General features: G+C 36.3%; 1 protein-coding gene across 3 annotated transcripts; it reads left to right on the forward strand.

The window, feature by feature from the left end:
- The first annotated feature begins 884 nt into the window (after nucleotides 1–884).
- Nucleotides 885–12,582, forward strand: LOC140788368 (nuclear/nucleolar GTPase 2). Of its 3 annotated transcripts, XM_073137592.1 has the most exons (13): nucleotides 885–1,107; nucleotides 3,930–3,978; nucleotides 4,111–4,378; nucleotides 5,632–5,765; nucleotides 7,164–7,293; nucleotides 7,646–7,809; nucleotides 8,246–8,347; nucleotides 8,484–8,588; nucleotides 8,684–8,812; nucleotides 9,472–9,612; nucleotides 10,023–10,123; nucleotides 11,171–11,228; nucleotides 11,932–12,582. In XM_073137592.1, exons 3-13 carry the CDS (start codon nucleotides 4,141–4,143, stop codon nucleotides 12,226–12,228), a joined length of 1,599 nt encoding a protein of 532 aa, XP_072993693.1. In that variant the 5' UTR covers nucleotides 885–1,107; nucleotides 3,930–3,978; nucleotides 4,111–4,140; the 3' UTR covers nucleotides 12,229–12,582. The 3 variants fall into 3 exon arrangements, with proteins under 3 accessions (XP_072993693.1, XP_072993692.1, XP_072993691.1); XM_073137591.1 differs by lacking the exons at nucleotides 885–1,107; nucleotides 3,930–3,978 and adding an exon at nucleotides 2,264–2,477; XM_073137590.1 differs by lacking the exons at nucleotides 885–1,107; nucleotides 3,930–3,978 and adding an exon at nucleotides 2,963–3,429.
- The last annotated feature ends 1,295 nt before the right edge of the window (nucleotides 12,583–13,877 follow it).

Below are 13,877 nucleotides of genomic sequence, written 5' to 3' on the forward strand. Positions count from 1 at the left end.
AGGACCTCCAATTAGCTAAAACTGCTCTTATGGGGCGCGGGCGCAATGTGTTTAAGTTTCTTAACAATGAAAATGCTTACTGGACTACCATTATAAAAAATAAGTATGGCAATCTGAATATGTGGGGTGAATTGCACCACAAAGAATACTTTGTGGGCCTAGAAAGCTATCTATAAAGCGGTCGCTAATATGCGGATGGGTATCAGAATTTTGGTTGGCAATGGCCACATGGTCAATGTGTTATTAACCCGTGGGTCACGGATATTCCCATTCGAGTCATGCCCACTTTTATTTATCCTAATCAAATTTATGAGGATCTGCTTGTGTTACATCAAATGAGCGATAGGCAATGGAATCTGTCCTCCATTAGTAATGAGTTTGTAGTTAGTTTGCGAAACCTCATCCTTGGTATCTGAACTGAGAATTTGGTGGATAGATGGATCTAAAAGGCCAGCACCTTGGGCAAACCAAGTGCAAAGGCTATCTATGATTCTCTTAGAACCAAAATCCAGTTCATAGGCCCAGGATGGAAAGTTTTGTGAAAACTTAAAATTAACCCAGGGTAAAATTTTCATATGAGAAGTTCTGAAATGAAGAATTCTGACTCGCATTTTGCTCCAAACCTTTGTATAGGCCCTAATGATCCCTGCACCTTATGTGTGGCATATGGGAGGAAAAAATTAAGCACCTTTTTTTATGGGTGTCAATTTGCCCTCAAGGTCTGGGGGGTGATTGCCCAGAACCTTGGCGTATCCTTTAATCTGGACATAAAAAATCTAGATCCGGATATGAATATGGGTATAGTTAATTTTATCGAATACGGATTCGGATAATGGATATCCGTTTATCCGCATAATAAATACCCAACTAATTAACTAAACCGTACCCTCTCTATCTCTCATCTCCCATCTCCTCCCAAATCTCCTAATCGCCCAAAGCTGCCTCCATCTAAAATCCCTCGTTGCCATCACCAATCACGGACGCCACCAACTCTCCGATCGTGGCCCTCCCTCCTCAAGATCAGCCTCACCAAGCTCGACCTCCTTTGGCCCTCCCTCCTCGAGCTGGTAGACAAGGTGATCCTGGATCAACAAGGTTTATAATCAGGTACTAGTGTACTACCATTTATGCTCTCTTATCTCCTATGTTTCTGCACTTTGTTATAGTCTTGGATTAATACCCTACTTCAAAATGTGCAATTTTGTTCTAATCCCATGTAGTTGGAGTTGGTTGGTCAATCTCTTTATCAATTTTGAAAATTACATAACGATGTGTCTTCTTCCTATGAAGTTCCAAGAATATTTCTTTACAATCCTCAGCAACACCCATCCCTGAGGATGTGGCATGTCATTCGCTTTTTCATAACTAAGTAAAACTTCAAAATCCTTGTTATGTTTGATAGATCTTGATATCTGTAGATTATACATGCCAACATCAGATATCAAAAGGCATACCATCAATTAATGCTAGACCAGACTAACTTAATTGAAACTGAAGACATAGGCTGGAAGAAAGAGTACACCATAGAACCACTTTAATTGGCATTTTCTTCAACTATGGTTCGAGCAAGAGATCAGTATTCTCATCTTTGACAAAACCTGGGCCATCTATATCCAAAACAAAACCATAAGAAGAACCACCTTAAGATCCGAAAAATTATTCGATCAGTATTCGAAAATTATCCATATCCATTCTCTTAGGATATGGTATTAATTTTTACTATCCGTCAAATATTCGTATCCGAATTTGAATCCGAATCTGGATAAAAAATATGGATTCAGATGTGGGTTGAGAAATCACATTACATAAAAAGAAAGGGCATATTAGTCAACAAAATTAGATTACATGTGCCTAATTTATGAATTTCACGTTCTTTTCTTTCCTTAAAATTTCTCTTTTAGCTATAATTGTAATAGATATAATTATGCCATAATTATAGGAGATATCATTTAATACTAAATAATTTAAATTTGATTCTTTAAAAATAGACTTCAATTTAAATATGATTCTCAATCTCTATCTATTATTAAATTTTAGTTTAAATTAGTCTTAAACTAATAAGGGATATCTGTAAATAATTAAAAAATAATTGAAGAGATAAAATTTGATTGAAGAGATAAAAATAATTAAAAAAATATTTGGCCCGCCAACCCACCTTATCGGTTTTTTTATACCGGATCGGATTATGAGATTATCCAGTATCCACTAAAAAAACTAACTCATTAGCCATTAATAAAAACTTTACTCTCCTCTCTCTCTCTCTCTCTCTCTCTAAATTCCAAATCCCTAATCCCTAAATCCTTAATCCTGTCTTCTCCCTTCCACGGCCGGCGGCAACGAGCGACGAGGCAGCTAACTAGCTGAGGCGGTGACTTATGGCAACGTGCGACAACAACAAAGTGAAGTAGTGGACGGCAATGGCTTGCAGCAACATCCTCTCCCGCTCTCGCTTGTCTCTTCCACGGCTGGCGGTAGAGGTCCATTCTCTCTCTCTCTCTCTCTCTCTCTCTCTCTCTCTCTCTCTCTCTCTCACTCTCTCCCTCTCTCTCTCACTCCTCTCTCACAGTCTCACTCTCTATCTCTCACACCAAATAACTGGAGGGTTTTTAACTTTTTTTATTTTTAATTATGTCTTAAATCTTAATTAGTTAATCTATTAGTGATTTAGTGATAATCTGATAATATATTTATTAATTAATTAATTTGTTGTGATAATTTTGAATATTTGATTATGTATTTATGTTATTATGATTGTGAATTGTTATTATAGTTATGAATTGTGATTATATTATTTAGTATTTTGGTTTAGTGCACTAATAAAATTTTTGTATATACTATATTAGTTATAAATTATATACAAGTATATAATGTATATTATATATTTGTATTATATATATACATATTTATTTATTATTTTTTATATTAAAAATGCTAGGTCGTCTTGTCGCCCGCCTTTTACCTAGGCGCTGGGCGATGGGGCTATAAAGCACGGACACTTCATTTAGGCCTCCGTACCGGTATCGGATACCGATATGGCCCGATACGAAAAGTATCCAAATTAAAATAATTAATTTTAAATATCCAATACGACGGGATACGTTTTTGAGTTATTTAAGTTAAACGGGTCGGGTCTGCAAATAAAGCTAAATTAGAACCCGTTAATAACCGACCCGTTATATATAACTAATCCGATATCGCTCTCCCGTTTCTCTCTCTCTCGAGACCTAAAAAAACCCCTCTTTCACGCGCCGGCGGCGACGAAAACGCACCTTCCTCCCTCACGCGCCGGCGACGAAGGCCTCCCTCCCTCCTCCTCACGCGCCGGCGACGAAGGCCTTCCTTCCTCCCTCGACAGCGGCTTCCTCTCGCGACGACGACTCCCTCGGCAGCGACTCCCCCTCGCGACGGCGACTCCCTCCGGTGACTGAGGTACCCTACTTCATCTCCCTCCCTCACGCACCTTTGTCTGTGATATTAGAATTTAGGGTTTCGATTTCTTTTTTTAAGGGTTTTGATCACAGTGAGGCAGTGAGCGGATTGATGCTATTAGAGTAATTTAGGATGCTATTAGAGTAATTTCGCACCTTCCTCCCTCACTGCCTCACTCCCTCACTGCCTCGTTCCCTCACTGCCTTACTGCCTCACTGCCTCACTGCCTCACTGTTAGTGTATGCCTCACTGCCATGTTTTAGAAATTAATTACTGCCTCACTGCCATGTTTTATAAATTAATTACTGCCTCACTAACTAAAGCATGTTGTATTAATGATCAGTTGATCACTGTCAGTGTGATACTGTGATCTTTGTTTTATTTTATTGTTGTATTACTTTTTTATTAATCTTTTATTGTCGTATCAATGCTGTACCCGTATCCTAGTTTTTAAAATTTATCGTATCCCTGTATCTTGTATCGGTATCCATGCTTCACAGCGGTGGGGTGACTGCCTGCCACCCGTGGCCGCCTTTCAAAACATTGAAGGTAATATATTTTAAAAATAAATAATTACCTATTGAACTGGTAATATCTTTATCTTTTTTGTATTCCTATTATACCCTTGTTTTTAACCAGATCTTCATCAAGCCATATTGATAAACAATTACATCTATACAGTACTGAAGAAGCGCTCAAAAGATAATCCTAATGGCGAAGAAGAAAGAGAGGCAGGTGAACGTCTCCGGAAAGCCGAAACATTCACTGGACGTGAACCGAAGCAATGGAGGTGGAGGGGACAAGGGAGGCCGGTCCGCCTCCACTGTGCGGCGGCTCAAGATGTACAAAGTCCGGCCGAAGCGCGACCGGAAAGGGAAGATCTTGAAGCACGAGTTCCAGTCCAAGGAGCTTCCCAGCACCCGCATCGAACCCGATCGCCGCTGGTTTGGTGAGTCCTTTTTTATTTCCAATTTCGTATCTCCTTTTAGTTTCTTTTCTCATGTTACGTTTTTAGGTCAATCAATTTCATATCTTGTTCAAATAATGGTAAGGTCATAAATCTTTCACTAGATTCTCTGGAAGAAAGAGTGTTTGAGCTAGTTTTATAGTGGATTGAAAGAATGATATAAGTGAGTGCAGTTCGAATAGACCAATTTATCAGAATTGAGGTATGACTGTCGAGTAAAATCCTTTTGTTTTGAACCTTGAATTGGAAGTGGCAAGCTACTAAGGTGGTTAGGATTCAAGGAGATCTTAAATTTAACTCTGGTCCTAGACACTTGCTCCATGACGTTCAGCAGTCTAGTCAAGGAGCAAGGATTGAATAAGGAGGCGTACAAGAGGAGTTGCCTGGCAGGATGATAAATTGATAATGCTTTCAGATTTTCCCGTTAAGTTTGGTTGTGTTTGAAAAGGGTGTGGATAGTAATATAAGTAGTAAAGGTAATGAAGAATGTGTAGAGCCAGATGCATGTTGACTGGTGGAGTTTGACAGAAGATGAGCACTAAAATGAGCGGAAGTACTTTCGATTGATAATTTGATCAAATGAAGTTAAGACTTAAGAGTTTATTTCTATTTGAGGTTTTCTGTGACAATATGCTGGCTGACATGTGTCTGTATTATCCTTTTTTTTGCATTGTTAAAGGAACTTTGTCTTGTGATCTTGACATTTTGGATGCCACTGTTTAATCTGGAGGACGTGGCAAAGATTCATAGTTTGCGGCACTAAGGAGCAGGAGAAGTAGGATTGATAATAATGCCTTGGTGGCTTGGTGTATATTTGGTAGATACAGGGATGAGGAATAGAAAACTTACCAAGGTGTCGAGGGTAGTTTATATAAGTTTAGAAGTATTCGTTTCCAATTTTTATAGCTGGTTAGTGTGGAGGCTATTCCAGGTCTGGAAATTATAGAGAATATGGAAGTATTGTGAGTATTTGAAAGCTCTGAAGGGGCACCAAATTTTTGGTGGAGCATGCCCTATTAGTATCTGTCAGGAGAAAAAAGGTACTTATCCATTGTTCACATGCAAAAATGAAAAGAGTTTAATGTTCTATGACAGTCTATTGAACAATATTTCTTACTTAGTGTGATTATCTACATGATGTGTATGATGGCTTTTAACAAGTGTGTTGTTTTCCTTTTCTGGTGCAATTAGCTTCTCATTGAATGGTGATGTTTGATCAATTGTTTGTTCTGCAGGGAACACACGAGTTGTGAACCAGAAAGAGCTTGAGTTCTTCCGAGAGGAGCTTGAGAGCCGGTTATCTAATAACTACAACGTTATACTAAAGGAAAAGAAGCTTCCTTTATCACTTTTACATGATCATCAAAAGGTGGGAACTTTTGTATCCGGAACTTTGGGTTAAAGTCATAAAGAACTCTGACTTGTTCATATAATTGTTTAATCGTCCATTTCTTTTTGTTGAATGTGATAAACAAGAGTTATCATGATACTTTTTGTGAAGTAAACTATCGTTCTAGGTCATAGTCGTGGTCCCCTATGTATGAGGGTGTGCTTTTATATAGAATTTCTCTATGTGTGACTATGAACAAGTGTAGATGTTAAACCTATGACTGACAGAGAGTAGGATGAAAGGTTGTTAGTCCAATTCTTTTTTCTTTTTCTTTTCATTTCATGCGTGTGTGTCTTATTCCTTTGAGGAACTTATATGTTGAAATTCTCCCAAGAGGGAGGGAAAATTTTAAGTACTAGCAGGTGTTAAAGAGCTAGGAGGGAAATTTTGGGACATAAAAATTTAGGAAACTACGTAAGTTTGATTTTTGTCCAATATAGGCAGTTTTTCTTAATGTAGTTGAGATAGTTTGGAAGTTGGCATGTAGGTCAGTCTAAGTAAGAATTAATAAGAGCTTCTTTGCTAATAGGCTTCAAAATCTAACTTCAATCTCTTCACAGAATTAGGATCCCTTGATTATGTTTATTGAGAGGCCTTCTAGCATAATCTTTCTATGTAGGCATATAGTTGATTGAGAACATCTTATTCACCATGTAAGGAACAAGTTGCCACTCGTTAATGTGCTACAGATTCCTGATTTTTTTAATGAATTTGAGAAAGACTGTCATTCATTGGATAACTCTTATGTGCTTTTTGAATGGTATTTTCAGAATGTCAAGTTATCTCATTTCCACACTACGAACAAAACTACCAAGGAACTTTGTGGTTCTACATGAAAATATGTAGAACTCCTCTTGAATATGGATAGGAATACTGAAGAGATGTCCTAAGCTAGTTATCTCATATCCACACTTCTCCAAACAAAACTACCAAGGAAAATTTGTGGAGCTACATAAAAAAATATGTAGAACTTCTCTTGAATATGGATAGGAAGACATGTTGCAAGGCACCTTTTACTAGTTTTGTGGAGGTACTTACATTAGAACGTTAATGAACTCGTTTCTCTCTTAAGTAGGATGGCCCTAGCGTGTCTTCCATTTCTTTAAGTGCATTAAGTGGTATATCTATGAGGTTCAAGTATGTTTTTCTCTATCAAATCTACCCCATACTTTCTATATGATGTAAGATGTAGAACAACTTTGGACAAGTAGTAGCAAAGAAACATGCTCAACCTTATTAACTCATTAATATTCTTATGCACTGTAAATTTTCTTATTTAAACTTATTGGTTAGTAGGTTTTCATGCTTTAGAAATGCCCATCAATTCACCCTGGCAGTTGACTAATTTCTTGTGGTGGTTTTGCAATAATGAAACAGCAAGCTAAGGCACATCTTCTTGACACTGAGCCTTTTGAACATGCATTTGGGCCAAAGAGGAAGAGGAAGCGCCCAAAGCTATTGGCATGTGATTATGAGTCGCTGGTCAAAAGAGCAGCTGGTTCTCAAGGTATGTTGATATTAATTAATCTTTATACAAATTTGTAGTGCTGGTCAGCTGGGGAAAACAGGTCCTTATTCTCTGAGTACTCACTTGATTGGCATCACTTTATTGCACCAAAAATTTGCTTTAGCCATGAGTTCAACTCATAGCTTTAATAAATTGTCAAAAAGTTTTCCTAGTATCATAAACAATATGTGTTCCTTTTTGGAGAAGTTGGCTCATTACGGCGGCTAATCTACTTTTCTTGATACAATGCAAATTGGGTATTGATGCTACTGTTTTTGTAGTAATCAGGCCAATTAATTGAATGAGCTGAGTGGAGTTTTTTATGTTTACTTTGCTGGTTGTTCTTTTCTAGATGCCTATGAGCAAAAATCTGCTGCAGCACAACTATCTAGGGAGGAAGATGAAGAAGATGGTTTAAGAGACTTAGTCAGGCATACGATGTTTGAAAAGGGGCAGAGCAAGAGAATATGGGGTGAACTTTACAAAGTCGTTGATTCTTCAGATGTAGTTGTACAGGTTAATTCTGCTGATGTTTTACTGCTTGTGTTGTATGTTAAGTTAAATTTAAAAAAATAGTTTCTTTTTCAAGACATCCAGTGGCTTCATGTCAACCTTTTGTAGGAAGAGAAGTTTTAAATAATTGCATGCAGGTTAGCTAAACTAGTAGTGCTGGTCATCTAAAAATGTAGTTATCCATGTGAGTATACATTCTTCGGCTATCTAACAAAAGACATGTAAGATGCACTTGGAGTATATTTGGTGCTTTAAGATTCCATATAAGAGCTTCCTCACAGAAAGAACATGTTAGATTTCTTTTGCCTATCTAATGAAGATGATGAAGTTTGTAAGACCAGATGTACTAGCTGATGTCAACTTAATTTCTCGAAGTTATTGGCCATGTTTTGTGCAAGTCGGTATTTATTTACCTATACAAATCATTCTTTTTATGCAGGTACTAGATGCTAGGGATCCGCAAGGTACTAGATGCCATCATTTAGAGAAGCACTTGAAGGAGCATTGCAAGCACAAACATATGATTCTTTTACTAAATAAGGTCTGTGTCTCCTGCATTGACTCGTATGTACCTATGCAATTGCTGCAAGATTCTTCAAAAATACTTTTTAAGTCCTCTCTTTAATGCATTGGTAGCCTGATTAACTTATTGTTCATTCTGATCTTCTTGCATAAAGTGTGATTTAGTTCCTGCATGGGCAACAAAAGGATGGCTGCGGGTCTTGTCAAAGGAATATCCTACTTTAGCCTTCCATGCAAGCATCAATCATTCTTTTGGCAAGGTCTACCATGGTTCTTTTAACTTTCTTGTTATTGTTTGGTTGTTTCTTTCAAGATTCTGTTATGTTCTTTTAGCTTTTCTTTTTCTGGGCAACAGGGTTCTCTTCTTTCAGTACTTAGGCAATTTGCCCGCTTGAAGAGTGACAAACAAGCCATATCTGTGGGATTTGTTGGATATCCTAATGTTGGAAAATCATCAGCTATTAACACGTTGCGCTCAAAAAATGTATATTTCATTTCTTTGCTTTGACTATGTAAATTTTATTGCTAGTGCTTTCTTTTTTGCTGTCTTTGGTCCTCGCCACAGTGTATCAAGAGTTTTGTTTAATACTTTAATATGTCCTGCAAAGAACTAATCAGCGCCAATATTTATTTTAACAGTTACTGAATTTTTACTACATAGAAGTTTTACATTTTGATCTCATGGCAAAAAGTTGGAACTAGAAAGCTAATTGTTCAGTCAGTTTTATGTTTTTGTGGAATGGGTTGACTATTTTATGTGATCTAGTCAGATTAATATCTTTTTTTAATTGGCCGAATAGCTTAATTGAACATCTTCTTCGGTAAGTACGTGATTGCCAGTGAAGCTATACGGCATACCTATGTTATTTATCTACCTTGTCCTTGGTGAGGTGCCTTTTGGAGTTCTCACTTATAGCTTTTTCTACTTGTAAATTTCTTTCTTTTTTTCATTTTCTTCTAAACTTGATCTCGAACATGAGACTAGTTGAGATTGATTGTTATCGTAATAGTTACATGAGGTATCAATCCTTCTGCTTCAAGCACTTATGATGATTGTTCACGTTTTTGCTTTTCTGTTTTATTTAAAGGTGTTGGTCACTATTTGTCTGATTTGTGATACCAATATCCTCCTGCTTTCTCCAGGTCTGCAAAGTGGCTCCAATTCCTGGAGAGACAAAAGTGTGGCAGTATATTACTCTTACCAAGAAGATCTTTTTAATTGACTGTCCTGGTGTTGTGTACCAAAACAATGATTCAGAAACAGATATAGTTCTTAAGGGTGTGGTATGTCCTCCATTCCTTTGTCGCCTCCTAGCTTTTTATATATGGATATATTTGTCAGTTAGAGAACTAAGTGGAGATGGAGTAAGACCTGGATCTTCTGTTTATAACTTTAAATTTCTGAATGCTGTCAATTCGGGTTAAAAATTTTTTTAGTGTCAACTGTTTATACTATTTCAGCATGTTGAAAATGATGTGCTTCAGATTCTTGTTTATTTCTGAAGTTGAAAAGTCAGAGTTGTAGCTCTGTGTATTAAGGCTTTAATCTAGTTTTCTTGTTCTTTTTGATGCTTTATGTCCTAACAGATTCTAATTTATTGCTGCCATTCTTGGCTTTATTTTCCACATTGAGAGCTTCTATTGTGCCTGTATGGTAGTAAAAGTGTATGGCTTCATTTTGCGTTTATGAATAGGTACGTGTGACAAACTTGCAAGATGCTTCTGAGCATATTGGAGAAGTCCTAAACCGCGTGAAAAAAGAACATCTGCAAAGAGCATATAAAATTAAAGACTGGTATGTTCTATTCCTGATTACTACTCAATTAATCTTCTCTTTCTTGTTGTAATGCATATTATCATGTACTATGATTTCTGTTTAGATTCTTTTAAGCTACTAAAATTGACGTTCACCTATTTATCTTGAAATCTTGTTTGAATAATATGCTATCGAATCTTTAAGAGTTTTAGAATGTTTAGTGGTGATATTGAAGTTTGCCCATGTTGAAGTTTGCCACACAAGTTTAGTCAAGTAAGATTTAGTGATATCACTGTGTATATTAATTCAGACATTGTTTACAGGTGGCAGAACATTGTTGGATATATGGTTAAATGCATTTTATCCCCTGGGGTTAGTCCCAAAATCAGTGTACCCACCTGAATTTTGGTTTGCTGCACTTAACTTCCCTCAGGTCCCAACTGATAAGCAGTTGTTAGTATTTCTGTCCAATTTAATAGAAATGGGAATCTGGTGGGTTATTTTCCATCCAAAAGCTTAAAATGATGACCAACACCTTTTCTCCATAAAAGTACCGGTCACCTCTTCCATTGTATTTGATCTACCAAACTCCCAAATTTTCCAAAACTAATCATTGGTTTGAGCAATACAGATGATTTGAATGAGGAAATGTTCTTGGGGCCTGTTCTATGTTGCCCTCAAAGAAGACAATGGCATTTTGGCCATTTTGAACATTTCTGTCACTGAGTGTTAATGATTACTTACACTTTGAGACCTTAGGGGGTTTAAGTGCAACGAATAAGAATTCAGGATAAACCTTGGTTTTGGTTTTGACCGGGCTTGAATTGTTTTTAATCTTATTTTATTTAATGAGTTGGTGGAAAAAAAAAAGAGTTATGTCCTAAACTGTTTAGTTAACTCTATATCATTGCTGTGATGCAAGTAGAATCGTGTTAAACCAGAAAGATTTAGCTGTATACCTTTTTATCAGTCGCTTCCCCGTCCTACCATTGATTAGTTTGTTTAGTGAAACTATATTATCATTTTTCCTTTGTGAGGGTATTTAGTGGGTATACTGATGGCTCCATCTCTTTATGTTACTACTAGGGTTGATGAAACTGACTTTCTTGTCCAGCTGAGCAAGTCCACTGGGAAACTTCTGAAGGTATGCTTTGCGTATTTGATTTACAAGTCAATTGGTGGTATTTATCTGACACGACATTATTGCCATTGTGCATTTGATATAAGGTGGCAAATGACGACTGAATTGATATGAAATCCATCAGCATCTGTGATTTCATTTGCTCACGTGCATATCCACCAGCTTCATTACTTGTTTCCTTTTCCTGTAAACATATTGCATGCTTCTTCCTTATTAGCGCAATTACTTTCTTTACTAATTATTTGGCGAGTTCAAACTTTTTCCTGCTTATTGCAGTATCTACTCAGTCCACTTCTCCATGTTAACTCATATCCATCCTTTATGTTCTCACATTGCCATGTAGCATCTCAGTCTTTTCAACTTCACTTATCCTTAGCGTGAAACTGTACTCTTATCTTGTTGGAGACCATATTGCTGCTTTCAGAATAACTTTGAATAGGCATATCCATGCGTTAGGCAGCTTTTCAACTGCAAAGGGCCTATTATCTCTATCTAGGTTGAAGTTTCAGTCGTTCAGGAGCTAGTTTTCATGTCTTGGTTAGTTCTTTTAAAAAATCTACCTGGAAATTGACTTTTTTCCTTACTCCCTAGACAATTGTTGTGATTTGAATGTGGAGCAAAATTGACTTTCAGCTTCTGGTTTATAAAAAATATTAGTTCTAGAATGAATATTTCTAGAAAGCTAATCTATTTGTGGAATTGATAGGGTGGTGAGCCTGATCTAACGACTGCAGCTAAGATGGTACTTCATGACTGGCAAAGGGGTAAAATTCCCTTTTTTGTTCCCCCACCACAGCAAAATGAAGGCAGCCAACCTGAAGATTCTAACTTAATCGAGAAAATTGACGAGCCAACTGTAAGCACAGACAGGGCTGCTGCCGCAATGAAAGCCATAGCAGGAATCATCTCATCCCAGCAGCTCATGAATGTACCTGCTCGCAAAGACTTATTTGCTGGTGTGGAAAATGAAAACCTAGAGCAGATTCCAGGAGATGTCGACTGAAGAAGAGGATATCACAGTCTCCTTTTTTTCGTATTCTTTTAACTTGCATGCGGGCTTGGTGAATCAGAGAAGAGGAAGATTGATGTAGCATCAAGCATCTCCAAATTTTCAGGATTTTTGTTCTCAAAGGTTCCCTATCCGGAAAGGTTTTTTAATCTCATGGGATTCCTAATCTCGAGAAGTTTCCTATAGAGGTTTTTAATTTCAAGTGTCTTAATTATTTAGCCTTCTAGTAGTTATTACCATCCTACCTTGGTTGGTTTTCTAAGGTCTCATTGCATTCATGCATAAAGGCTTTCAAGAATAACTTTATGTGCACCTCTTAAATACAAATTTGGTACATTTATAACTTTACTCGTATTTTATTGTTTAGTTGTAAAATGTGGATAAAATTATAATAATTATCTTGAATAAGTCTTATGTAAGAATTTGTATTTTGTTTCTAAACTGTGCATAAGTATGGTCAATAAGGTAGATAGTGTGAAGCTGAATGTAAGAAAATAAATTGCTATTTAAAGGGTATTATTTTTTATAGTCATTTTTAATATATCACAAGTACTTTAGTTATAAAGAAGGGTAATTTGGTTGTTTCTTGCTAATTTTTAATAGATCACAAGTACACATTATTATCTAGTTGTTGACAAAATTAGGTTTATTTTTTAATTTGTTTATCAAAATGGATCACTCTTAAATTTAAATACTAAAATGGGTCTATTTTATTATAATTCTAAATATTAAATATTAAGCATTTTATTAACAATGTTAATGAGATCAGTGTTTGTTAAAAGTAAAACGTTAGTCTTATCGGTGTTTTAATTAAAAAAAACAGTTTAGATAATACTTTATATCTCTTAGGCTAGAAAGGTGTTCTTTCAGAAAAACACTTAAACGTTTTAGTTAGCACTCAGTGCACCAATGTAGAAAAGTAGGACATCCTTCAAATCTATGCTCAAAGTTGTCACTTGATATAAGAAGAGAAATATGAAGATAATAGGTGAAAGATAATGAGGCTTCTAAGCAGCGACATAATATTTTTCAAGATAAGATGCACTGTCAATCAGTAAAAAAAATATTGTCTCACAACTGATGAATGACAAATTGGAATCTATCCACTCAAAATCATCCAAACACTTAATTCTATTAGATGGATCAACAACGTTGGCAAGACAAACAAAAAAAAAAAAAATTTGACCAAATAATGTCTTGCCACTTTCTCCCTCGGCTAATTGCACAAGAACTTAAGTTCTCTTTGATGTGGTCAACATGGATATTTGTCATATATACACTATAACTACAAACTATGATAATACCTTTACATTCTATAAAAATGGAGTGAAATATATTTCTTTGGGATTGTTAGCTATTTTAAAAGAAATGGTGTGCTAAGGAGAACACATGTATTATTAATAAAATATATATTGGTAGCTTTATTTGACTTCTTTCTCTTTGGCTCTATTAAAAAATATGAAGAAACTGGAGCAGTGGGTGCCACTTCTAACTCCAAGACCAATTAGTATTAAATTTACCCAAGTGTTGCATCTAAGGGAGGCCCTTCTTGTTTGGTGAGATTAGATTTCCCTAATTCTAGTTTAGAGCAAGGTCTCACTCTCCCTTCTCTCATAAAATAGAAAAGAAAAAGATATCTATAT

Source organism: Typha latifolia, chromosome 5 (genome assembly GCF_019914945.1).
Source record: "Typha latifolia isolate L0001 chromosome 5, TyphaL0001v2, whole genome shotgun sequence".
NCBI classification, from domain to species: domain Eukaryota; kingdom Viridiplantae; phylum Streptophyta; class Magnoliopsida; order Poales; family Typhaceae; genus Typha; species Typha latifolia.